Genomic DNA, 15,652 nt, shown 5'->3' with positions numbered 1-15,652 from the left:
GCAGTCCTCCTCGCCCCCACGAATAACCAGGACCCGCCGGTCGGGTCAAGTGGCACCCAGACGTGGGGCTCGAGGCAGGGACCCATCCGGACAGACCCTCATGGAGAGGATGTGCGCACGAAATCAAGATTGAGCAAGACAGAGATCATCGCCCGTGACCTGTCGTCCACGGAACCAGGTTGATGCTGCCATCAAGAAGGCAGTTGAAGTTCATTACCATCAGCTGAAAATTGCAGAGGATCCAGAAGTGACTCCGCAGGAGACTGACACAGCTGTCAGCTCCCCTGCCTCCCCCTACGGTCGACCCCTAGACTTCCACGCCCTCCAGAAGGGTTCCTGGTATGCCTGGCTTTGCCCTCATTTCTCTCGCTAGAGAGCTTGGCCTCTTGATCACCACAACAAAAATTGGCTTTTTCCTAAACCAAGGCCACCCTTGATATGGCCGCTAACATTGGGGAGCCTTCCTTTATGACAATATTACACCCCAAACTGACAAATGGTTGGTAACTTGAACATTTACAAGAGACTAGGATGGCTGTGAGTTAGCCCAATGACGGGATTATTGTAGGTCCACTTCCCAGGGGCCCACCCAATGCAGCCGAAAAGGAGTGCGTGGTGCTGGGAGTGGGTGCAGCCTACATGGCCTAAGACAGGGCTCTCACCCTCTTTTCACCCACATCAGAGTCCCTTGACGTTGCCCATCGTCGACAGCCTAAAGCCTCCGACCATCGATGTGACTCGTCTCACATCAGTGTTTTGGGGTTGTGAACTTGTCTAAGACCCCCCATAATTAGACATCCAAATTCAAAACTCACGTAGTTGGGATTGAACATAAGACGCCTTCTCTAACTAAACAGAGAAGGGGGAGATGCCAGAAGCCAGGACCCTCGCCCTTACCCTTACCCCCTACCTTTCCCCACCTGCACAATGTCCTCTGAAGCTTGGCAACTGCAAGATCCTGCTTAGCAACTGCAGATAGACTCAAAGCAGAGTACCATGTCTTCTTAAGAATAGCAGGGAGACCATAACTCAAGCAGTGTACCATATCTTCTGAAGAACTGCAGGTAGATCATAATTCAAGGCAGTGTACCATATAGACCATGACATGTTTCAAGGCACAGGCCAAGAAGATTTTGTACTTTTCCACCACCTGGACCCTCTTACCCCCTCCCCTTGTAAAACATGCTATAAAAAAGCATTTCATGTTCAAAAAAAAAAAAATGAATGCCAATGATAAACATAATCTCCTAAGATTTTCTCATTATATAAATATGGTATAATATGGAAAAACCAATTAGGATTGTCATGTCAAAAAGAAAATCCCTTCATGATCTCAAAACAGAAATGAATCAGATATACATTACTAAAACTGAACAAATTAAGTTTTGGGAATTTTCTCATCCTATCAAATAGTATATACATACGACTTGTAGTTAGTAACATACAAGCCAATCTTTTGTTTACAGATTTATTTTTGATTGACAATTATATATTTATCTGACATAATTCTCTATGTATAAATACATTATTTTAGTCAAATTCAGGGTAACTGACATATGTATTATCTTAAATATTTATTTAATTGTAAGAACATTCAATACTAGGTACAGTAGCACACTGTAATTCTAGCTTGTTTGGAAGGCTGACAGGAAGATTATTAATTTAAGACCACCAAATTGTCCACCAAATACAAATAAATAAAAAACATCTAAAATATTCCTGGAGAAGGGGTATTTTCAAACATATAATCCTTAACTACATTCATCATACTATACAATATATACTAAGACTTAGTCTTTCTTTGTGATATCACAGTACACAATCTATTTCTACCTTTCTCCCTGCTACTTTGACCATTAGGCAATGACCAGTACTTTCTCTACTTTTATGACATTAATATTTAAATCAGCTGCAAATAAGAGGAACATAATGCCAGTATTCCTCTTTCTGTGACTGGTTAATTTAACTTTCATCGAGTCTGTAATGAATTTTCTTAATTATATTAATTAACATGGAACGATCCAATGTAAAGGAGGGCAGCACCATTCTCTGGACTTGGGTTCTGGAATACATAAAAAGGAGAAAACCACGGACTGCTCAGCCATAAATAGGCTATTTATATTATACTCCCTGACCCGAAATCTCAGGGACCACCATGTAAAAGGAGGCAGTAAGACTGTAAGATGCACAGATCCAGGAAAAAGGGGAGAATTGGTATCTTCTGACCTTAACACCACATCTGTGATCATTACCTCACAGTAGCTTCAGATGACTTCATGAGAACCGTGTCAGATGGATCAAGCCTGGCAAAAGCTCCCACACCTAGGGGATAACTATCAACAGCTGTTAGCTGCTAGGGAAAGCAGAGTGTTTTCATTAAGGATGTGGCCTCTGGTAAGTACACAATATGCCATTAGATAGGTCTATCAGAAAAGACAAACTTGATTCAGTAGATTACTTTTTAAAAAGGGAAATAGACAGGTAGAAAACAGATCTAAGTAGTTGGTGGAGGTGAACTGGAGCAAAATGCACTGAATACGTATATTAAATTCTCAAAGGATTAATAAAAATATTGTATTTAAGAAAAATATTGTCAATGGTTAATGTGGCCCATGCCTTTATTCACAGCACTTAGGATGCAGACGAAGGATATACGTGAGTTCAAGGCCAGTCTGGTCTACACTTGAGTTAAAGGGCACTGAGGGCTACACAGGGAGACCATGCCTCAAACATACAAAGCAGAGCAAAATGAAACACCTTATAGTTAAAAATGGGGTAGAAAGCAAGCTAAGCAAAGCAATCATTATCGACATCTTTCTGACAGCCCACGCAATTTGAACAGCTGTTTTAAATTCATGCTGCCTTGAGTTTCACAACATAATGGAATGTATCCTTAACTATGAAGAAAACCAAATTTTTCTGACTTACAATTACTCTTTCAGCATACTTTAGCATAGCAACAGAAAAGTAACTAAGATGCTTCTGTTGATTCCATATCCTGGGACTAAGAATTTTATTATTCTAAACAAGTTACCTTTTTGACATAATGTAGTAGTTTAAATATGCTTGGCCCTGGGTGTGGCACTATTAGGAGGTGTGGCCTTGTTGGCAAGTTCCAGGATGGCCAAGCTTAGGGAGTAAGGAGTTGGAAAAGAGAAAGATGGTAATAATGTAATAGAGCAAGTGGGCCATGTTCCGCTCCAGCAACCAGCAACTCCACTGTGGCTCTGGCTTTAGAGTCAAAACTAGAAGGGAGGACTACTGGGAGCACAACTGCCTACGAAATTAGCAGTGATTAAGAAGAGACCTGCATCACTGAGGTAAAATCTTCTGGGAAGTGTTTTCTGAGAGCACATAGAAGCTGTGTTCCAGAGACAGCCAAGGTTGGTACTTTGTGGCGCAGTTGGATTTGGTGATGTTCAACAGTCACTTAGGTGTTATCGGTTTTGAAGCCATAAAGGAGTCATGAAGAGCAGATGAGGCTTGGCACTGTGAGAAGTCAGGGAAGGTCACTGGTAAAAGTGCAGCCTCAGTTGTAGCTTACAGCCCAGGACTGAAGGGGTCATTCAAAGAATTTGGGGCTTGGCACCACAGAGAGTACCTATGAGAAGCTATTAGTGAAGCCTAGTCACAACAGAACACCCCATTGCATTAGAGATGCCAGTCCCATAGGATAAGCACCAAGAACAGCAGCAGCAGTGGAGGAGATCAACCAGAGCCTAGAGTGCTACAGAGGGCTGAACTGGAGAAGTGATCCAGGGCCTTTCAAGAAGCCCAGAAGATCATGTGCTGGGATACCTTCTGAGGAAAGCTGCTATCAGTAGAATCAGCCCGAAAGAAAGAAGTTGGAGATCTGATGAGTGCTTTGGCATCACACAAGAAAATGTAGTTTGGAGTTTGCTCAGATGGTTTTCGGTCTTGCTTTTGTCCAGGATTTCCTCACTATGTCATTTTTTTTTTTTTTTTTTTTTGGTCTGTGATGTTGGGAGGTATGTGATGTGCTTTTTTATTTTGATTTTATAAGGAATTACAGTTAAGAGATTCCATGAATGTCAGAAGACACTTTGAACTTCAGTATTTTAAAGTTGGACTAAGTATATTTTGCATTATGCTATGCCTATTTATGGCCACCACAGACTCATCATAGACATATGATGGCCAGGGAGCATAATGTGGTGATTTGAATATGCTTGACCCAGGGAGTGCCACTATTAGGAGCTGTAGCCTTTTGGAGAAAGTGTGTCGTGGGCTTTGATAACACTCCTCCTAGCTGCCTGAGGACAGTCTTCTCCAGACTTCCTTTGCAACAAGATGTAGAACTCTTGGCCTCAACAGTGCCGTGTCTACTTGGGTGCTAGTATGCGTCTTGCCTTAGTGATAATGGACTGAACCTCTGAACCTATAAGCCAGTCCCAATTAAATGTTGTCCTTTATAAAAGTTGCCTTGGTTATTGTGTTTCTTCACTGCAATGGAAACCCTAACAAAGACACATATCATTCTCAGCTAAGTTGCATACATACTCAGTAGTGGGATTAATAAACAGTATAAAAATTTATTTTGATTTGATTGAGGAATCTGCACACTGTTTTCTAATAGCCACACCAATTTACATTCTTATCAAGAGTTACTTTATCTCCAAATCCTTGTAGTATTTACAATTGCTTTCTATTTTATAATGGTAAATCTACATATCTGTGTACATTTGATGGGTACAGAGAATGCTTATATAGACAAGAAACAAAAGTTTCCCCTTAATACTTCATCAATATTGTCTTTGAGATTATAGCCATCACAAAAGGGAAAAATTAGGTGTGATCAAGATGGGTATTCTTTTTTTTTTGGTTTTCCCAGCCAAGGTTTCTCTGTGTAGCCCTGGCTGTCCTGGAACTCACTCTGCAGACCAGGCTGGCCTTGAACTCAGAAATCCACCTGCCTCTGCCTAAAGGCATGTGCCACCACCACCTGGCAAGATGGGTATTCTTTAATCAAGAGAAAAGAAGTCACTTCACTAGAAATTTTGAGGCAGAATGCAAGAATGCAGAAGGAACAGGGCTGAGAACTACACAATCCTGATTGATGACAATATAAAGAAGGAAACTAAGCAATCAACACTCACTTCATTTTCTCATTTTTTGAAATTAGTTCTTAAATCATAATGGTGTCACCAGTCACAGAAAGGTTGTTACTCATGGTAGCATTTGTTAAGAGTTTATAGCACTCAAAGGCCATGAACCATGTTTGGGGAGCTTGTGAGTCACTATGCTACTGTATTGCCCCAGAGATAAGAGCCTGGCTTACATTATGCCTTTTGTGCTAAAACTAATTACGTAACACAACATTGAGATTACCCAAACAGTTTTGCAAGATGAAAGTACCTTGGACAGCCTCCTTTGAGTACTGTGACCTTCTAAGGGGTCCCATGCACCCTACACAAACCATAAAAGTAAGTAAAGTGGGCAGGTTCATAGAAGCTAGGCCTTGTAATGTCCAAGAAAGCATTCAGGGAGCATGATGTGATAGATTTCATTCCAGAAAGACCCAAAAGTCACCAATTCCATCCATAGGCAGTGATGGGCACCTTGGACACTACTGCTCCCAAACATTGACACTAGTAAAGTTGAAGTTCCTGAGATCCTAAGAAAATGATAGGTTACTCAGATCTGCTGATGGTCCAGAGGAGCCTGGCCTGTACAAGCAACCTTGTTCCATGTGAACTCTGATAACTGACTGGTACCCTAGTAACTTCATTGACACTAGCAAACTCATCTCACTTAAAAAAAAAAACCAAACATGGGCTGGAGAGATGGTTCAGTAGTTGAGAGTACTGACTGTTCTTCCAGAGGTTCGGAGTTCAATTCCCAGCAACCACATGGTGGCTCACACCCATCTGTAATAGGATCTGATGTCTTCTTCTGGTGTGTCTGAGGACAGCTACCGTATACTCATTCATATACATAAAATAAATCTTAAAAAAAAAAAAAGAACATAAAGTACCACTAAAACACCAGAATTACAGGTGCCAAAGCCACTGAGATACCAACAGATACTGTTGCCATCATGAAAGCTGGAAAAGTTACCTAACACTACATAAAAGGTCTCATTCTTCTAAAATAAAAGCCAATTTACTTCTTAGGCAAAAGCTACAAACAAAAATTGGAGATAAAACTGAAATCAGAAACTATAAAACTATTACAAGAAATAGGAAAACACCTAAAGACATTCGTACAAACATGTTGGATCTTGTTTTATTCTCCTGCCATTGATTTATTTATTGGCTTTTCAGTCCCATAGCAGTCCCTCTCTACTGCCAGCCCACCCTCCCTCCCCTTCACCTCTGAGAAGGGGAAGCCCTCCCCCCACAACACAGTGACAACGGTTATATATATAAAAGACATCAGCTCACCCTCTGAACAAAGCTCAGGAAATAAAAGTGAAATTGACAAGTAGAACTATACCAAATAAATATATCAAAAAAAAAAAAACAAAAACAAAAAACAATTCAAGTACTTGACAAATACATTAAAAAACTCTATTATCAAGGAAAATAGAATTCTTCTACAAGATAAAATCTCAGCCTGGAAAATCTGGATATTATAAAAATATATTCATACAAAAATGTTGACAATGATATAGAAAAAGAAGAACCCGAACCATGTGGATATAAACTAACATGGCCATAACAGTGAGTATAATATAGAGGTTCCCTTACACTAAACACAGATGTATCAAAAATGAAAAAGATATATACTATGTATTGAAAAAAATAATTACTGTAAGTGTTTCAAATCATTGAGCCATATAGATACATACACTCAAGGCAGATGAATGGTAACTAATATAACTGATAAAAAAATGGTCATGACTGAGAAATGATATTCAAATTATAAAAAGAACAAGAAAATAACTTCTAGAAGCTGGAGAGATACTTTAGTTTTTCAGATCACATACTGCTCTTAAGAGGACCGAAGGTTCAGTTTCTGATACTCAAACCAGGTGGCTTACAACTGCCTGTAACTCTGGTCCAGAGAATGGAAAACTCTTTCCTTGCCTATGTGAGCATCACACTCATACACTCAGACACATTCATACACATAATTAGAAATGAATCTTTAACAAGAAATATCTCTAAAAGTATCAAAAGAAAAATCACCAAGTGTCATGTAAGATACTCACTAATAAACTTAAGGACCTCTCAGAAAGGTATGATGAAAGAATGAGATGATGAATTCAAAGTTCCTAACAATAATCTATACAAAAAGTACTACCTATCTCTATTTCTATAGGTCTTTTCTAATGTGTTAAAATATTCTATTAAATTATCACACACCATTATACACACATGAAGTCAAGTTTTTGAACGTGATACTTCCATCTTTTGAGCTTGTTTCACTTACTGAATATAACTAAGAGACTACATATATATGCTATATTAATTCATTGTAATGTATTTCTTTAGTTTTGACTTCCTTGCTTCAGGGATCATCTCAATCAATATACTTTTTACCATACAAGTAATTCTTTGGTTCTTTATTTCTCCTATCTTTGCTCTGGTATTTTAACAAAGACAAGTTGATACTCTGACCACACAACAAGATACTAACACAGAGTAAAAGGTAGGACACTAAAATATATCAAATGTCATGATATTCAATAGTTTATTACTAGGCCATATTAATTTTATGAACATATTAATTCACCTTACATCAGTGAGAATGTAAGTACATAGTGTATCTCCAATAGTAATAAATGCTGAGTTAGCAAGGGTGCTTCAGTAACACTGATGGCAAAATTTCCTCAAATATTAAATTAGTATTTATAGACAAAGCTATTTTCCAAAAAAAGAAAACAATGTAAAAATAAATAGAGTTTTATAGCTATATAGACGATGCTATAAATAAGCAACAACTGTTTAGGTTTAAGAAATTCTAAATAATTAAAATACCTTACCGGTATCTATGAACAAATATACCCTTAAAAATAGAGTTCATCATATTTTCAATTTCATCTTGATTTTCTTGTAGCTGAAATGAAAAAAAAACAATAAAAAAGAAAAGTGAAATATTGGTCATTTTATTTAGAATGAATAATTCCAAGTATTTTAAACTACTCATTATCCTCATTCCTAGTAGCAGTCAATCTCTTGATGACTACAGAACTTAATTCCAAAATTATCAGTAGAGCCTGTGTAGTTTGTCATATTGGCTTTGGAACCTCTCCTTTCTCTCAAAACATACATGCTAGAAAAAGAACAAGGAAGAAAGGAGAAAGACATTGGTCAACTTTATATTTCTTTGGAATAATCTATTTATGAAATCATCCTACATTTCTACACATCTCTCCAAATAAGTCTTCGGACTTATTTCTGCCTTCATTACTTCAGGGGTCACCCTGAATTACATGGCATTTCCTCCTTCATAAAGCACCAAATTATTACTCGCATCTCAGTAGTTTGTAACTCCTCTAGGCATAGTTCTCAAAATATGAGGAATAATACCATACAGAACTCCTAGCTAACACTGCTGTAATCCAGCAACAAAACACAAGAGTATATCACAGACATACACATATTAGGCAACATTATTGATAAGGGTTAAGCTTTAAATTTATTTACTGTGCAAAAGCAACATATTTGCTATGTATGACATCTATGTGGTTTTTTTGTTTTTGTTTTTTGTTTTTTTTTCAAGACAGGGTTTCTCTGTGTAGCCCTGGCTGTCCTGGAACTCACTCTGTAGACCAGGCTGGCCTTGAACTCAGAAATCCGTCTGCCTCTGCCTCCCAAGTGCTGGGATTAAAGGCGTGTGCCACCACCGCCCGGCATCTATGTGATTTTTAATACCCCAATTTTTCATGGAATTTCATGTCAAATAATTCAGCAATAATGCAAAATTCTGTTGAAATATTTGAAGATGAAAATGCCAAAATGTAATTAAATGGGAAGGGGGAGAGCACCTGTGCTCATGAATTTCATATTAAAATAAGGAGTATGCAGGAAACTGTACCAAGAGATCATTCATTCATAGTATATTTGGACAAAGAATCTGTCACTATTTTATACTGAGACTTTGTCCAAGGAGGTATACAAAGATGGCAGACTAATCTGAAGAAGAAAATTGAGGATGGTATTCTGGTGTGTAGTTATTACTGAAAGTCCAGACCAGAAAGATCTTGGGTGCATGCTCCTACTTTCATAATGCTAGCCACAAACCCAATACAGTAGACCTGCCTTTCCTTGGAATAAAATCCAAAATGAAGAGTCTAAATAAATCTATTGTTTCTCTTCAGTGCAGATGAAAAGTCTGAAACACACACCGATCAATCTGTTAGACAATAGATTTCCTTTAATTGACTGAATTTGTTACAATACTTCTTGAAAACAATTATGGTAAAATACAGTACAACATAACTCCTAGATTCTTCAGTTGCTGGTCACAACCCCATGGAGGTCTATATCACTTAATTTGGGGTCAGGAAATGGCTGGGAAAGTAAAATGCTTTTGAAACTTCAAAGATCAAAATTAAAAATCAAAAATGTAATGAATCCAAGGTGTTTCTGGCAGTTCTTCCCAATGCTTTATCATAAAATTTTATGGCAATTGTTCTTCTAAATGTAAAATATTGACATTTTTCAATGCATATGTATAGGGGTTTGAAAGAAAACAGCACCCATATGCCCATAGGGAGTGGCACTATTAGATTGCCTTGATGGTATAGGTGCTGCCTTGTTGGAGTAAATATGTCACTTGAGGGTAGGCTTTGAGGTTTAATAGCTCAAGCCAGGATGAGGTTCTCTTTTCCTGTTGCCTGCCAATCTAAATGTAGAACTCTCAGCACCCGCTCCAGCACCCCACACCACCATGATTCCTACCATGATGATAATGGACTAAACCTCTGAATCTGTAAGCCAGCTCCAGTTAAATGTTTTCTTTCATAAGAATAGCCAGGGTCATGGTGTCTCTTCACAGCAACAGAAACCCTAAGACAACATGCTACATAATACCAATGAGTCCTGCCTGAAACATCTTGGCAGTGTTTTTTACTGTATACATTAAATCACTGATGCTTCTTACAGAGAATAATAGTGTAATTGTGAAAACAAACACTTTTAATAGTTTCCTAGTGTCAATCTTTAGTATGTATCAGATTATTGTATCTTTAAATTATGCATTAAGATATTTAATTTTAAAATTTGATTTGACCTTTCAGATTTGGGTCTCTTAAAAAATTGTTTGACAAAAATAGACCAAGTGGTACACACGTCTACTTCCAGCAGTTGGAAAGCAGAAGAAGGCAGATCTCTTTTGAGTTCCAGGCCAGCCAGAACTACATATTCAGTTCTATGACAAACAGGGCTACATAGAGAAATCCTATCTTGGAAAAAAATGATACAAACAAACAAACAAATACCTCTTCCATGAATTTTGGCATGAAATAAAAAAGAATTTCCTATAGTTTCTGAAATGGTTCTAAACATACACTTGTTTTGTACTAAGTACTTATGTATAGCTGCATTCCAGTATTAACAATTACAAGATCAAAATAGTGGTAACTCTAAAAAGACATTGAAGATACTTTTATGTTCTGTAGGATCAAGTAGTTTAACCTAAATTTAATTCTTTTTGTGTTTGTACATGTTTATGCGTGTGTGTGAAAAACATGGGTAAAGATGTTCATTTGTGTACATAAAGGTGGAGACATAGCTCCTTGTTATGCTGTATTCCTCAATCATGTTTCTACTCTATTTTTCTTCAGACATGGCCTCTTACTGAATCTGGAGTCACAGATTTAGTGAAACTGGATAAGCAACAATCCCGAGGGATGGTCCAGTCTCTAGCTTCTTAGTGCTGGGATTGTAGTACAGTGCTGCTAAGCCTAGCTTTTTATGTGGGTGACTTGAATCTAAACTCAGGTCCTCACAGTTGTACAATAAACACCATCCAACTAAGTCATTCTCATAGAAGGTAAACTTAGTTTGTTAGGTAAAAATAAATAAGTATACATGTTTCCTTAGTACACAAATCTGAATTCTTCATTAGTATATAATAAATTTAAATGCAAACAAAACAATTCCTTAAAAATAAATTTCTTTATGGTCTTCTAATCAACACTGGGTGTTTAATTTGTACATTTATTTTATATACCAGTAAACCCAAGTACTGTTAAAAGTTCTAGGGTAAGGTGGATGATGAGTAAAATGGGTTTAAGATGTTTTGGTCCATACAATAATTTCATTATAAGTTTTTGCTTTCTATTTTTTGTTAAATCGCATTATGTATATATACATATACTTGCTCTATGAAAATGTAATTTTTTAAATTAAAAGATTTGGTAATACAAACCACAAATTTTCTTTCCATTAAGTTAATAAAAGTTTTCTATAAAAGAAAACTTGGGCTAAAGAGATGGCTCGGTGTTTAAGAGCACTGGGTATTCTTCCAGACATCCTGGGTTCAATTCCCGGCACACACATGGTGGTACACATTAATTTGCTAATGAAGTCTTTGGGAATTCAGCTCCTTCTTCTAGTCTCTATGAGTACTGCACATATATGGTGTATAAATATTCTGTTCAGGCAACACCTTTACCCATAAAATGAAAATAAATGAATGTAAAAAACAAAATATCCATGTAAAAGGTATCTTTGTACTATCTACAAAAATCAGAATGTCAAGCCTAAAGTAAGATCTAGAAGCTCTCAGAGAGACTTTGATTGGTTATTACATATAAACTCCTGGACTGGATTCCCTTGCACTGAGAAAGAAGGGGAGTGGAGTGACAGACCAATCTTAGAGAATTGCTTTATATATTAAAAAACAAACAAACAAACAACAACATTGAGGCTTTCTCCTATAAATTTATTTTTGCTATCTCTCAAATGAGATTTTATTATTTGGTGTACTTTTGAGCATATAACATCAGATGACTGACTTGCCTAACAATATGATAATCTTTTTCTAAAATAAGTTTGCATAAGGTTCCCTTACTTGGTGGTTATTACAATTTTATTTAATACTTAAAGATGAAATAATTTGAAGCTAAATCTTAAGAATGTAAGACTGGTACTTATTTTCTACTGTTCCATCCACACACTTCAGGTCTCATATACCCCAGGCTAACCTCAAACTTTCTATGCAGCCAAGGTTGGTCTTGAACTGACTCTTCTGACTGCCTTCCCAAGTACTAAGATTATTGACTCAGGCCACCACAGCAAACTTTAAAAAAATGTTCTTTTTACGAAAAACAGCAGAAACTATTATATTTACAAAACATTTCCAAACTATAAAGAATAAAATTACCACAAAACTGACCTCTTTACGTTTCTGAAGTAGTAACTCCAGTCTTTCATTGGCTCTCTTACCAATCATTTTATTTCTCTCGGCTTCATATTGCCTCTGTGTATTATCCTGATGAATACTGAGGTTTAAGGCAACATTCACCAGAGCAGTCATCAGCTTCATTGCTATAAAATAAAGGACAATTACAATAGTCACTAATGAAACAAGTTTTTCAAGTACAAAATAAGAAGTTTAAAGCAAGAGAGAAGAAAAAAACCTGTTCAATAATCTAACCATAATTTAAAATGATAAAAAATGATAACTGACAGAAATAGACTAATCTCAGTGGCAAAATAACTTTCTCCACTTAAAAGTCTTATCCAAGTTGCTGAAACATATAAGTTAAGGGAACTTTCCGAATTCTTTAGTCATTCTTGTTTTAGTTTTACCTGAGAGCTGTCCTCTAAGACGGCTCGGTGTTTAAGAACAATGCCTGCATGTCTAGAGGACTCAAGTTTGATTACTAGCATGTATATGGTAGCTCCCAGCTGTCCAGTCTTCTTCTGACCTCTGTGAACATCAGACTCAGACATATATACTAGCAAACATAATACATAAAATAATAACATACAAATATAAGAAGTCATATCTAATCTATGAGCAAAAAAGACAGAAGGAACACCAATGCCTTGCCTACATTCACAAATTAATTAGGTTTAATCGGTTTCTTTCACTATATCTGTGTTACAGAGGCTTTTTATACCTTTATTTAGAGATTAATTAAAGTTCCTAAAATACTTACAATTACCACATGGACTTAATACACAAAAAAAGTCTTCTGCTGTTCCACTGTTCACCTAAGAGTGGTAGAACTTCAAAATTAAGAGAAAGTATTTTCAGGGATACCAGAGAACTAAAAACAAGAATGACTTTAAAGAATTTTGCAATTTCCCTTGAAATATATCTGTACACATACATACAATGGTGCCTACCTAAGTACACCCTTGTTTTGAAAAACTTGAAAAAAGTCTTTCTACATTTAAGCCAGCTACAGGTTAACAGTGACTATTGTAGCCCTTAAACAAAAATGTAAAACAAAAATACTGAAAACAAATTTAAGTTAATGATCATTTATTTATAAACTCATTTAATAAAAGTTTAGATAAAATATTTTGACTATTTCTGTATTTCAAACTACAGGCTGGTGATTTCAGAGTTGCATGCAAATCAGTGCATATTTGACGATACTGTGACAGGAAATAAAGTACCTTCAAAAATAATCTGTAAGTAAGAGTATCTAAAGGGTAAGATGTATCTAGGTTATTCAAGCTCACCCAATGTAGGATGGCACGAGTTTATCAGCTTGTTTGAGTATACAAACGTCTATACTTCTAAAGCAAAATGACTTGAACTCAGATCCAAAAGTTTGTTATTACACAATGACCTTCTTCTTATCCCAGATAAACAATAAAATATTCAAAATATCAAAACAAACAATAATCACAAAATGACTGATACATTATCTCCAGGCATTTTCAGATAGATATAGGATAGTGGTGTGTGTTCTTTATGGTAAAGTATGTCTCCACCCATACAATTAATTACTGTTCAATCTAAACTAGGACAATCTAAATCCACTGATGTTGAATTTTACATAATAGAACATGGATCACACTCTGTTTATTGAGCACATGGAAATGACTGATCTTAAACATAATTATTTTAGTTTTGCTATTGTTACTAGCAGAATTCAGCACTAAAAATGTGACATATTCTTTCAAATACACCTTTATGTCAAAGAGAAGATTCATCTACCTTCTAAATTTAAGTGTTATAAGGGAATAATTAACATTCCTCCACAGTACCATTCAGAAACAAAAAGATGTACTGTTAAGCTTATTTTAAGAAGAAAGTCGAACACTTCTTGTCCTTTTGCCTAAGAATGAGCATATTATTCAAAGTAGAAAGTACTTTGAAATTAATATAAATCTCATAGTCATATCATTTTATGTCTGTTGAATGTCATAAAATGAGATTAATATATCTTATTTTCTTGAAATTCAGTTTACAGCATATTATATACAACTTACTAGAAAGTGACAGATTGATAACTTAAAAACTGTTTTGAATATAGTTCAAGAAATGCTTATGTGGTGCTTCCTTTTTATCTATGGATAAAAGACATAGTGATCAATGTTGTATGTACTAGATACAAAAAAAGGCAGATTAAAATAAAGAGCTGCAGGAGTGATGTTTATAGTCTAGTAAAGAAAAGATAGACAGAATATATATACTATGGATGAGATAATGACTGTCAACAACAGAGTGTTGACACTGGAGATGTTCAAATCTTCAGCAACTGGTGCCTAATGGTCATTAGGAGGTGTGTCAATCATGAGGCCTACTTTCTTTTGCTCCCTTCCTTTGTGGTCTAAGATTTTAGGTAGTGCCACATGTTTCTCTCATAATGTGCTACAAGTAGCGCAACCCTACAGAACTAATTTATCATGAGCCAGAACCTATAAAATGGCAATTCCAAATAAGCTTTAACCTTTACAATTTAATTATCTGCGGTATTTTGCTATAGTATTGGAAAGGTGAGCAACACATAAAATTAATGCAAGACTGTAAGAACTCTGCTGATAATGTATTCCCAATTACATGAGAATGCTTAGAAAACAGTTTGTAAAATTATCATAGAGCAGGATAGAGACAGCCTAGAATATCACAAATAGTATTTAACAGGCTCAGAGCAGCCAGAATGCTGTTAGAAACGTGAACATGAAAGACTACGTTGATGATGTTTCCGATAGAGATGCAGAATCTATTGGGGACTGAATTATAGGCCATTATGGTTTGACCATGGACGAACTTTGCTGCATTTTGCCTATGACCTGAGACTGTATGACAGGTGAAACTTAAAATATAATGGAGTAAAGTATGTGTCTGAGAAAATTTCAAGGCACCACAGCCAGCGTTCAAGCAGAAAGGTACAGAGTCTTGCTGGATGATTTAAGAAGGTATATAGTGAAAATGAGATTCCAAAAATAAGTAGAAAAGAAAATATTGGAAAAACCTGCAGTGTGGCCAGAAAAGGATAACAAAAAAAGGTGTTGCCAAAGATGATGAAGTTACCAGTGTCAACAAGAAGCCCAGTGTGAAGACCAGGACAATAAGAGTACCTTAGAGGATCCCAGTAATCAGTATTAGCATTAGGGATTAGAGAGAAGAAATAAAAGTTGTTTAAAAAAAAAACCCACTTCCGGGAAGAATCCTTTGGATAAGAAATTGCTCTGAGGTTTTCAGCCTCATGTCTAAAGAATTATTTCCTCGGAAGTCAATTTACTTTGTTCAGTTCACAAGGGACCTGGTAACT

General features: G+C 36.3%; 1 protein-coding gene across 3 annotated transcripts in view; it reads right to left on the bottom strand.

Annotated features, from left to right (window-relative positions):
- The window catches only part of Stag1 (stromal antigen 1), a 344,086-nt gene that overhangs the window by 148,726 nt on the left and 179,708 nt on the right, over positions 1 to 15,652 (bottom strand). For all 3 annotated transcript variants that reach the window (XM_028788047.1, XM_028788048.1, XM_028788049.1), the window contains 2 exons: positions 12,310 to 12,461; positions 7,949 to 8,022 (listed from right to left, as the gene is read on the bottom strand). In XM_028788047.1, coding sequence (XP_028643880.1) covers positions 7,949 to 8,022; positions 12,310 to 12,461 — 226 coding nt within the window. The remainder of the gene's footprint in view (positions 1 to 7,948; positions 8,023 to 12,309; positions 12,462 to 15,652) is intronic.

This window comes from Grammomys surdaster, unplaced genomic scaffold (assembly GCF_004785775.1).
Source record: "Grammomys surdaster isolate TR1022 unplaced genomic scaffold, NIH_TR_1.0 125698, whole genome shotgun sequence".
In the NCBI taxonomy this organism is placed as follows: Eukaryota; Metazoa; Chordata; class Mammalia; order Rodentia; family Muridae; genus Grammomys; species Grammomys surdaster.
The sequence above is the reverse complement of the archived record's forward strand: the minus strand, read 5'-3'. Positions and strand labels throughout refer to the sequence as shown.